The 12,171-nt window shown below is 38.5% G+C and overlaps 1 protein-coding gene and 1 pseudogene across 6 annotated transcripts in view; both read left to right on the plus strand.

Moving 5' to 3' along the window:
* LOC106172925 (protein FAM43A) overlaps positions 1-9,548 on the plus strand; it is a 44,769-nt gene extending 35,221 nt beyond the window's left edge. For all 5 annotated transcript variants that reach the window (XM_086996744.1, XM_086996745.1, XM_086996746.1 and 2 more), the window contains one exon: positions 5,455-9,548. In XM_086996744.1, coding sequence (XP_086852870.1) covers positions 5,683-6,819 — 1,137 coding nt within the window. In that variant the 5' untranslated portion in view covers positions 5,455-5,682 and the 3' untranslated portion in view covers positions 6,820-9,548. The remainder of the gene's footprint in view (positions 1-5,454) is intronic.
* Positions 9,549-11,276: 1,728 nt separating this feature from the next.
* On the plus strand, positions 11,277-12,171 carry LOC106172921 (dynein light chain 2, cytoplasmic pseudogene; annotated as a pseudogene). The gene is made up of 2 exons (XR_015331305.1): positions 11,277-11,432; positions 11,858-12,171. The product of XR_015331305.1 is annotated as a dynein light chain 2, cytoplasmic pseudogene (transcript).

The raw sequence follows: 12,171 nt of genomic DNA on the forward strand, positions 1-12,171 counted from the left end.
TGTTTTGCAGTTCAAAATTTCACATTCACTTACAAACGCGCTCAGATCGTTTGATATATAACAAAAAGCGTATTTAACTTAACTTGCGGTTGTCTTTTTTTAATGGGACCTTTGGATTAGACCCAAAAGACAACGACTAATAATATTTTAGAATAAGCCTCGGGCCTGGTTTACAAGACCTGGTAAGTTGTTTTCATTTTATTCCTGTGGCCTGAAGCGATGTCTTTTTATCTTTGATAGCAGTGTGCATAGACAGGAAGGAAGGAAGAACTCGCACTTGATTTGAGCAATTATAAATGACGTGGAATCCTAATGGACAGATCGAGTTTGTGAAGCAGCTGACACTTTGAACGTAATGGCACTTATGTTCTTTGTGAGTTACCTTGCGGTCACCCTAACATATACGCCTGAATATATGGAAATGGCCCATGACATTGGAAAAATGTTCTTTGTGCGTGTTTTGAAATATATAACAGAATGGAAATATTCACTAACTACCTGATTCGAAGGTGTCCTCAGTGCATTTAAAAAGATGAACAAGGAAACATAAATGCAATGTATCAATACACTCCTGGGGAATTTTAAACTGTCAAGCGCATCTTAAAGAGAGATATGTATATAATAAACTTGGTATCAGATTTAAAACACATAGAGGCATGAAATGTCTGATCTTATGAACTTGGATCTCGTATGTATAACGTATAACCCTCCTACGCGTGGAATATATTTAGTCTCCTAACCCCCGGCCACTGAAATGCCAAGTATGTTTTCTAGCCTCCTGCGCATTGAAGATCAAAGGCTATGTCAAAATCTCGTCTCTGAGTACATATCACAAATTGCGTTGTCATCTTTTTAAAAGTCTGGTCTGTCTAAGCTCGGGGATGTCTTTTGTAGACGCTAAGAGATTTCAAAGCTGACTTTGTCGTTTTATTCTGTTCCAAAGGTATATGAAACGAAGAGGGGTTCTTTTTTAAATAACACAGGCCCGCGCGTGGCCAGCAATTTCAAAGGGGGGTTCTTTTTCTGAAAAAGTGGACCTTTTACCATATAATCCCCATGTACCTAGGTCAAATTTTACCCAGAGTGGACCTTTTTCCAGCAAAAACCCCCGAACCCCCCCTTCCCCCCCTGACTAGAGAAAGGCGCAGAGTTTCACGTGTGTGAGCCAAAGATTTGACTAGGAGTATAGTCACCTAACAATAAGGGTGTCTCTCCTTTTGATGTTATGTAGTAGCTATGATCTACTAAAGATACATACCTTTTTACGAAATATTCATATTGTTGCATGTAGTGCCAAAGTAACGAAATGAAAAACCCATGTTAAAATATGCAAACATTTCATGGGATTTTCTTATTGTTAGAGAAAAAAGTAACAAAAAAATTATTAAGATATGCGCAAGAGGTATAAATATTTTGTTTGCTGTACTGATGGCTCGTGTATTATCACAATAACGAATGTGTTCATGTATCCAGCAGTTTTCATATTTCAGTCGATATTACAGTGATCTATGTAGTGCATTATGCGACTCTGTTTGTTCAGGATCTGGTTCATCTTTGGTGAGATGGAAGTGAATATCTCCGCTTGAACTTCCTTTGTGAAACCGATCGCACTTTATATTTTATATGCTACGTATTATATACATGTGCTATTTACACGAGCATGATTGAAAATTATAAAATAATGTGTTTGATGCGTGTCGTAAATTGTTGATTACCAAGAAAAGTGATGCGGCACATTGGCGTTACACGCACCAATATAGCGTGTGAATTTCAGTTATTAACGGGCACTTTTTCTAGCGTCATTTATCTCAACGGTCATAGAGCCAAATGAAAGTAATTGTCTCGAATGATTTGGACGTAATCACGAAGATTGACACCTGATATTTATCATCCATCGCAGAAATGCGTCAAACCCGCAGTGTATGACGTCATAAATGTTGTGTTTTGACTTTTGGAACGACCAGTGTTTCCTGGCATGAGGGGCGTGGGTTGAAAAAATGTATGTGTGTGTGGAGGGGTGCGGGGCAACAAATTCAGAAAAGAATATTGACTGGGTGAAGGACGACAAATCACCTACTGTGTTAGACAAGTGTGACAACCCCATAGAATGCGCACCAAAATCCGTGCTTTTTTTATAAAACCATTTTCTTTTTACACTGTTTTAAAACCAAGACAAACAGTCGTTGTTATTTGATGTACGAAAATAACCATTACTTCTGATTAGTTAGTTGAACGTGCTCTGATTGGTAAGTGACGGCTGTTCCCTCTTCCTCCCCCTGCCTAATTAGCACCTTTGAAATCTTCATCGCAATGGGGTTAAAGGTACCCGTGGGCGAGTAATTAAATCAATTTTTGGCTACAGCCGATGCTGGTTGGGGCAGTGTCCCCACAAAGTCCTAACATTTTTGGGCGGATGCTATTTTGATGCAACATGGTGCCGAATCTACTGCAATAGACGTTTGCTTTGCTTGTCTCTACAATTATATGGAATCACGTCGTCTGTTATAATTTGCCAAAGGAGTTCGTTCGCATGTCCTGAGCAATTGGTTATCACAGGAAACCCAAATAACTTTTCATGTTACGTCGACTGAAAACCCCATTCTGAAGAGAAAGGAGAATACGTCTGCCTTTCTTGCCAACCTAAAATGTGGCGATTTGAACTCGAGCCTAGAGTATTCTTATCACAAAAAGCAGCAAATTGGTCCCTTTATCATTGCACAAAGACTTATAAGGGCGCATTGGGAGAGAACTCCGATGATTCATTGTATAATAGTCCACATTCAAAAGTTGATCTCTCAATTTACGTCTTTTATTACTGAACAGCCATTTTTCTTATTTTGATATGTTCGTGGAATAGCTTATAAAACATGTCCGGAAAAGTGGTTTAACAGAATATAAAAGGACCACAAAACGAGAACGTTTGCGAGGTTTTAATGCACTAGTAATCACAAATGAAGATGAGAAAAATATTTTCATTAAATTGCATTTGTCACGGGTGCTGTACGATGCATTCGTATACGATTTTCCGCGCGTCTTTTTTTTATTTTTTCCTATGAATGTGGTGAGTTGGCTGACCAACAGGAGCAGTCAAATTGACATCTAACAATTCTACTCTCTTGTGACCTTGACCGTTAGTATCATAGGAAAGATAGAAGAGCGTGAGTGAGCACTGCTGAGCAACCAAGCCAAGTCCCTTCAAAAACGCCAAGGTCAAATTAGCCTTAACACCAGCAATATAAGCTTTCCTGTTGGATAGAGGGTATAAATTGTTCCGAAAGGACACAGAGTTGTGCCTTTTTGCCGATGACTGATTAAAATTTGGCACTTTAAGTGTGCTTGACGGTATTCAATATATATTAATTTATACTTCTTTTAGCAATATCTATAAACAGAAATTACAGTCGCGAAAATAGAAATGGTTAGAAACGCTATCGGGGGACACCTTATATATAGGCTGCAGGCTTTAGGTGTCTGAAGGATCGCGATGTGGCATTTCAATATGTGACTCGATAATAAAATACTGCGGTTGTTTCATGAAACATTAAAGTAATGCTCTTGGCAGAATGGCTTCAAAGAACTTGTTTTGTGATATCAATGCGAGACTTACATGACTTGCTCACATATTATAATTAAGGTATACAGGCCCAGGCTATAATTTATAACGTGTGTTTTGTGTGCCCTTGCGCAATCTTAACAAACATGTCATATACGCCCTGCCTCAGTGGGGAAGCAGTTACGCATACAGATTTTGATAAAATGTGAATAATCATACACTGTAGATGTGTCAGCCGGGGGGTGAGTTGTTCGAACCACGTCAGGTGTAAATGCATGAAGGTGAGGGGGGGGTTTACAGAAATCCACCCCTTTCCCACTGTAATTTTCTTTCTTTTTTTTTTTTTTTTGATTACCTAGCCCCCACAACAAGTTAGCCCCCCCCCCCACATACACGCACGCAAACACACACACACACACACACACACACACACACACACACACACTGTTTTGTAAAGTTTGGACAGGTAAACCAGTTTAATGACAGTGTGTCCCACTTTGAAGCAGTCGTTGGACTCTAAGGTCAACTGCATCAGCTGTAAGGCAGTATCTGTTCGTTGTACATGGATACCACATTTTTGCCATGCCCATCATGCAAACGCCATGTTGCCGCGCGCGCAGCTGGTCGTCAAAGTGTCGTCTGCCACGAGTAATGATTGCCGTCTGCCAGTATAAAGATGACGGTGTCCTCCCCGAGAACAGGCTTGTGCATTTGTTAGGCCAAAAAATGCGGTTATGCCCTTGTCACAATACCGTACTGGACTGTGTTGTCCCGAAACGTGGAACAAAATTACATTTCTCCCATTCTCAGATGATGATGTTGTAGGTGTCAATCCTTGTTTAAAGGGACTCATTCAGTTCTATGAAACATAAACCCCTCAATGGTATAATCAAAAAGCATATGGATCATACGCCTAAACTGCAGATTACAAATGAAGGAAGTTAATGTATTAAATTGGCAAAGTAACATCTTACCATTTTTATTTTATTTAGTTCTCTATGGTTCTGTAGGTCAGCATTGGGATAAGAGCTTTATTATTTTTTATTACATGCTTTACGATTCCCCATTTGTTATAGTTTTGCCAACAATTCAATGTGTTACTTAGAATAGAAACTCTCAAGTCAGTTTTATCCAATTTCCGATCAGAAAAAAGCGATCACTAGAATTAGATAATGTCGGAATCTAAGGAGGATATGAACGTTAGTCAGAGACGCTATATAACGTCCGACCTAAATATTAATACGCCGTTATCACAACGGCATTAACTCCATTAATGTCTCACGTTTAATCATTAACAGTTTATTATAACTGTGAAACAACCTAATATTTATCAATATGAAAATACAATGTGTAATAAATTTTCAATTTTAGTGACTTTTCCTTTTAAAGAAAATCGTGCCAGTACCGCAGATCGAGTTATAATATGACATTCTCAAAACAGATGTGCAGCCGGCTGCGCCTAAACCAGTCGCGATACCCGGTACATTATTTCAATCACGTACATCGTTCTTAAAACACTTCATTTCCACCTCAAGCAAGGTACGGGTCGCTCTGACCGACCCGCCGCCGTTGTATGACACTCAGTGAATGTACAGAGCTGACGGGGTGCCTTCACCTTCTGAGGCCATATTGTGAAAAAAATAACATCACCTATCTCGTTGAGGGTCGTCTGCGCTATTCTTCCACTTTCGGCTAGACCAGTTGTATATTGAATGGGTTATAGAATTGCCGGTTCTTCATTTGGAGAATTATAACACTCGGTGTGCATTGATCGCGCCAAGTGAGATTTCCTTCATGGTTAAGATGATATTGAAGCAATATAGCGGCAGTGTACAAAGTCGACTGACCTCGTGTATCTCTTAAATTATCAGTAACTAAATTTAATTTTCTTGTTCTTTCAGATTTTGGGGAAAAAAGAGAATGGCAAAAACATTCAGTCGAAGAATGAAATCATTGGATACTTGGAAGATGGACCAAGAAGGATAGCCAAGATCGGGTCTAAAACGGATAAACCCTAAATAAAACGACGGACGCTGACTTCCCTGGCATCGTTACTTACTTAGTGAACACACACAGACCGCAGCAGTCTGTTTCAGGAATAAGGAAAACAAAAAACGCAAACCGCAGTCATGAATCTTTTTCGCAAAAAGAAAATCACTATCAGTGAGCGGGAGCCCTCATATAAAGTACGTTACCTTGGAAACGTACAGACTAGTATGACTAAAGGAGAGGGGTGCGTGGACAAGCCGGTGTCTCTCCTGTGGAATAACTATCTGACAAGGCCCGTACCTGCTATGGAAATGGACTTCTCCATCAGCGCATCCGGTTTGAAAGTATACACTAGGGAACAGGGGATGACGGAATATTCTGCACACCGGATTTTATACTGTGTAGCCCACCCAGAGTATCCAAGGTTATTTGCATGGGTTTATAGACACGAGGGGAAGAAAATGAAAGTGGAATTACGTTGCCACGCTGTGTTGTGTTCCAGCAAGCACAAAGCCGAGCAAATTGAGACTCAGTTAAAAGCGAAATTAAAAGAGGCACTCACGGAGTTTATGAGGGAGAAAACCAGACGGCAGAACTCTCGCCTGGCAAGATCCCAGTCTTTGGGATCTGCGGGACAGCCACAGGTGCCCCTACGGAAAAAACTCCTCAGTCCCGGACAGAATTTTAAGCCACCGATCGAAAGGTCACTTAGCGCGCCAAAACTGATCGCAATTTGTGAGGACGGGGAGTCGGAGCATATTGAGTCCAACGCGAAATTTGGAGCCTCTATGTGTATCGTTGAGGAAGAGGAGGAAGAAGAAGAAGAGGAAGAGGAAGATATTATGGATAGATCAATGGAATGTTCGGAATCTAGCGCGGAAGCAGACGACTTAAGCGCAATAAATTTCGTAACGGCATTGGAGGACTTGGAGGAGCTAAGTTTCGAGGACTCAGACGCTGTTGAGGTCATCAACAACCATAAGTATTTAAATGGTGACGATTTATCCGATCATATAGTTGACCTTGACCTTGAGGATTCAGACGATCCACTATTTGCTGACAGGGGTTGCAAGGATAGCCAACTCGCGCCAAGTGATAGTGACGGCGCCAGTTCCGAGTCGGGGTTTTCCGAGCAAAATGACTCGCAGAAACAAGAAAATGGCGGACATCATTCTTTGACCAATGGTTTCCTAAAGACAGATACGTTACAGAGCATATCTGAAAATTCTCAAAGTGACTCCACCTCCACCTTGTCAGGGCATACGGAGAGGTTGTGAAATGAACGGTTTAGAATCTAGCTTCGAATCTATTAAATCGCTCAAACGTATATTTTTTCTACTTTTACAAAGCGTGCATGGGACATATCAATCTGGTACCTCGTTCAGTTATTTAAAAATGTGCAAACGATTTCGAAAAGATGATGTCTGCCAAAGTCTGCACCTGGATGTAAACACCGAATTGTGGATGGATAACCGTGTTTTATCCCTTCATGATACCGCCATGCGTTCAAACAGACGGCGCCATGCAATGTAAAGAAAAACGTAACGATGACGCTTATTAACAATGAATTCTGTCCCCAGAAACAATAACTTTTTGTCGTTTTGAATATCGCGTTGTGCAAAGATAGTCAGGGACATTGTTAAGAGTCAAATTCGGTACCCAAGACTATAAGGCTCAAAAATTGACTGACTTGATGTCGTCCTTACAATGTGTTCAGCGGAGAATGTCCTTTTTATGGATAACAAGTATTAAGATTATTGTTGCGCTAGATTTGATATCCTGCTAAGGCTCATTATGGATGATGAAATAATGTATGTCAGTCGGAGTCGTTAAGTTATTAATTGTTTCACCCGCACAGGCATGCAGACCATAGCTGTGAGAACACCTTGCAATGATCATAATATGTACCTGGCCTTCAAATAAGGTCTGTCCTTCCGTGAAATATTAACACTTATGTTATTATCCAAGTCATAAAAAACTGATGGTGTTTTCTGAAAGTGCTTGGGAGGACTTGACTATATGACCAATAAATGCACCGAATTTCGGATTTTCTTGCATTAAGATGTTCAGAAGTCCTCGGCGGCACATATCTAAATTTAAATGCTCATCATATAGTAACTGAACAAGAATCAAAGTTCTTCGAAGCAACTTGAGTCCATTTATGCAATATCCAATAATCTTATATATATTCTATGTGAAGTGGCTGAGACAGTGCTCCGTGCATAGTCATGGTAAAAGTCAAAGTCTTCTCAGGATGTGGAGACTAATGGTCAATATATATTGCAATACGAAATCTTTGTATCTTTGTATAGAATGTAGTTAGCTAATATAATAATATTAATCCTGCTGTGCAGACATGTTTATATATAATATGCCATTATGGTGAGATAGTTTTCTTTTATTGTCAGTTGCCTTTTTTCCAATACTCCCTTTATTCGCGTCTTATTCTCTCATTATATGATGTGGTTATTTCTTTGTGGACTATTTTAGCCTTTGACGTAATAACGTGATTATTATTTTCTCCTTGCGGTTTTTATGTGTCCCAGAGGTTTTAAAGGATAGCAAGAAAGCCTATTTAGCTGCAGTTGTATGTATTAATCCTTTAGTCTTTGTAACTACTGATCATTTTGGAATCACTTTTGGTCACTTTAAAAATAAGGTGTAATCCGACTTGATATTTTGTCGCAATGCACCGAAATGGGCATACCGTCTCTGGATAAAGCTCCCAAATTTTGACCCATTTAATTTTATGAAACTTTTGTAGATATGTTGTTTATTTTGTATCTTCTAGCATATCCATCTTTTGTATATTTTTGTTTAGGGCAACGTTTGACATTAGTGGGTAAACGTGCACTTATAAATTCATCTGCTTTGAAATAACGCCGCTCTTATAACGATTTTTACTATTTTCTGACTATTGATACTGCAACAAAAAATGCATGAAAGGAGACATTTATGGACAGGCGATGCTGATATATTAAAAAAGACCCAAACATTTTGAACCTGGTTCCTTAAGGGGGGGTCTATAGGTTATAAATGGGGTTACCCCTTCCCCGGCTTCAATTTCCTCATTTATTTATTTATTTATTTATTTATTTATTTATTTATTTATTTAGTTTGAATCTTAATATAGGCGTAGTTTTGAGTTATGGAAGGTTAAGCTACAGAGTTTCGATAATGGCTCCATTTGGATATGTGGCACCGGTGATATTTTCATTCATTTACTTTTGCTTACATATGTTACTTGGCATGCGTTATTTTTATGCAATATCCTTTTCAGCTGTTGCCATGCAATGGCGCATTTTGTATAGAAATGGCACGAAAGTCCGAATGGCTGAATTTGATTTACTTAAGTTCCCTTCAAACCAAAGCTGCATACAAAATTAATTGTTCATGTCATTATACGAGGCAAAGACGAATCTACGTAGCAAAGTAAGCGCCTGTTTACATTTTATATTCCATATAAAAAAGTCACAGATACGTGTCACTAATGTTCAATAGTTAAAGTTCTCTTCATGACATTGACACTGTTTCTAGGTATATATATATATATAAAGAGTATGTTATATAGCTATTGTCCACCACTGAAAGTAAGTTTACAGTACAATGTGTAAAGATATGAAAATGGGTGAACATGTTATGCACTTAAACTTTTTTTATAATAAAACTGAAAAAAATGGACAACGAGACTTAGTACAATATGAAAAACAAAAAGTTAACGTGGAAACAAGTTAATATATTTGGGATGTATATGATAGAAAATGAACATTAAAACAGGGTACATAAATGTGGTTTAAATATTTGAATCATAAACTATATTTGGCACTTTTAGGAAGGGAAAATGGCCACAAGTGGAGGATAACCTTTATTTTTGATATATTAATTATCAACAGCAGTTGTTGAATATAGGCGACGGTATACATATTGTCATATATATTAAGTGCTTGCACATTCGTCTAGTCTACAATACATGTTGAATAAAATAATTTACTATTATATATACAAATGCAATTGTTGAGTACTGTTTCTGTTATTCTTTTAACATGCATATTTTAAAACTTTTGGTATTTAATATTGAATTTGAAACCAATACACCTGTTGAAATTCATTTTCCAGAAATATTGTATCGTATTTAACTGTCTGACTCACTACAAATATTCATTCAAATATTTTAGTGTTTCGATGGGGTGCCTCTTGTTTAACAAATTAATATATTTAATTACCCACCAACCTAATATATCTTGGCTTCAGCTGGCATAAATTGTTCAGAAACTCGTCTTTCTTCCTCATCTTTTACTACAAACACGTATCGACCCTTCGTCTTAGAAATCTATTTACTTTCTCTTATTATTTCACAAGGCACTATTAGAATTAAAATAAAACACCTGTACAAAAAAGTATTTTGTACTTGGAATTAACATCGAGGCGTATCCCCAACATTCCATTTATTATTAAATGTATTTTAATAAATCCGTGACAATGCACTGAAAGCAGCGAGGGTCTACAATTATCTTATTTCAGTTTTTAGAAAAATCTTATATACGCAATTTGCACATAAAATGGATCTTTCCTTTAAAAATACTTCTACTTACAAACCATTGCTCGAGCCGATTTTGTTTTTTGTACTATTTTCCATGACATCTAAGCTGTTAATTAAGAAATATAGACATCAAGTACTTTTTATTTAAGGGGCTTTATCGTTCTTAAACGCTAAATTGAGAATAACCGTAATAGACTTTCGAAATTTGGTTTTCTTCGATGTTTGGTGTCGAAAAGAAGTCGAATATGGGCAGTTGAATATCATGAGAATACACTCGGGAGGACAGCGGCATAATTGTGCTGGGTGAGACTTAATTGTTGTGCCGCACTGATTGCTATAGGCATATATAGCTCATTGCTTTAGGTGAACTCTGACCTCCAGCTGCAAAAAAATAGTGGAGACCTTTTGTATTTTTTCCAAGATGGAAGAGAAAAAAATGTGAAATGTGTAAATGAAATTAAAAAACGTCATCTTTATAGCAAGAAATGCGTATCTGATACATCTTACCGACACTCAGCGTCGCTCGTTCACTAACTTTTTAGTGTCATTTTTGTTTGGTCTAACTGAAATATCAAAACTTGCTTTGGCCGGCCACGCGCACCCTCCCTCAGGGCCGCGGATGACAATACATTAATTATGTGCATTTGTCTTCATCGCAAAAATCGTGTCAGGAATATAGGCCTACCAGAGGCATATGTGTGAATATTTAGTGAAAACCAATCTGTGATCCCCAATGAGATAGAGATAGGTTATGGGAACGTAGTCGTAAACTGAAGGTACACAAAAGAGGATTGGGACTCTAAAATTCATATTTAACGACTTATCCCGGAGTATTCGGCTACTGATTTACAACCAGACGCAAGATCGTAGGCCTACGTTACAAGCGATAGATTGCCCTATTGCATGAATATGCAATGATAAAAGGGCTATCAACTCTACATACAGCAATTAGTAAGGTGATAACGTTTGTCTCTCAAGCTGAGTTTGCATTGGTAGGCCCTATTGGGTGAGTTTTCGATGAGAGAATCGAATTTATCTGAGACTTTTCTGTCTCTGTATCTGTCTAAACCAGCCTTCGTTCACGTTACAAAAGTCTTACTCACGTGAGTTTTATCGTTTTTAGTTGGTAGGGTAGTTAATCGATATTTCAAAATTGGCATCAAAAATGGCAAAGGATTGGGCCTATCTTGGTAAATGCCGCACACAAATGCCGCTATTTATCCAATCAGATTAACAGAACGTAATGTTACCAAGCAGGTGAAAAGCTTACAAATATAATCACAGCCTTGTAAGATTTCTCATTAAGAGACGACAAATACACCTTACCTGCTTAATATCGCCCTCAAACAGGTAAGTTTTTAACAAAGTGCCAGTAATATAAATTAAGTAGAACTGCCGGTAGGCCTTTAGGGAAGGGGGTAGGGGCTCGAGGGGGGGGGTGCTGTGTCTCACTGTAAGCCCTACATGTGTAGTGGTCATAAAGGGTGATGGCAAACTCACTTGGTTTTGTCTTGACTCGTTCATCAGACTGTTTTGGAGAGGTAGAAGTGAAGGTTACAGTTGGTGTTATGGAGTGGGAGATACGCCCCATTGGATTCAGCACTGGATGAGAGGTTAAGGATTCGCTGCTAGGCCTAATGCCTTATTTGCGTTGTCATAATTTTCTAAGTTACTGTAGTGTACTGGCAAGTGAAGTGTGAATGATCTCATACGTTCAGTAATTTAAATGTTTTACAACATAATTTCATTTATGTGTACTGACATATATTTTTCAGAAAAATGTCTGAGAGAAAGGCCGTAGTTAAAAATGCTGATATGTCTGAAGACATGCAGCAAGACGCAATTGACTGTGCCACACAGGCGCTAGAAAAATACAACATTGAAAAAGACATCGCCGCTTACATCAAGAAGGAATTTGACAAGAAATACAACCCTACCTGGCACGCGATTGTGGGGCGCAACTTCGGCAGCTACGTGACACACGAAACCAAGCATTTCATCTACTTCTACCTAGGCCAAGTTGCCATCTTACTCTTCAAGTCTGGCTGAACCAGAAGAATTCCCACAAGCACCTGTACTCTGACTTCTT

The sequence above is a fragment of the Lingula anatina genome, chromosome 10 (assembly GCF_051362555.1).
Source record: "Lingula anatina isolate TDL-2025a chromosome 10, LinAna3.0, whole genome shotgun sequence".
Lineage (NCBI taxonomy): Eukaryota > Metazoa > Brachiopoda > Lingulata > Lingulida > Lingulidae > Lingula > Lingula anatina.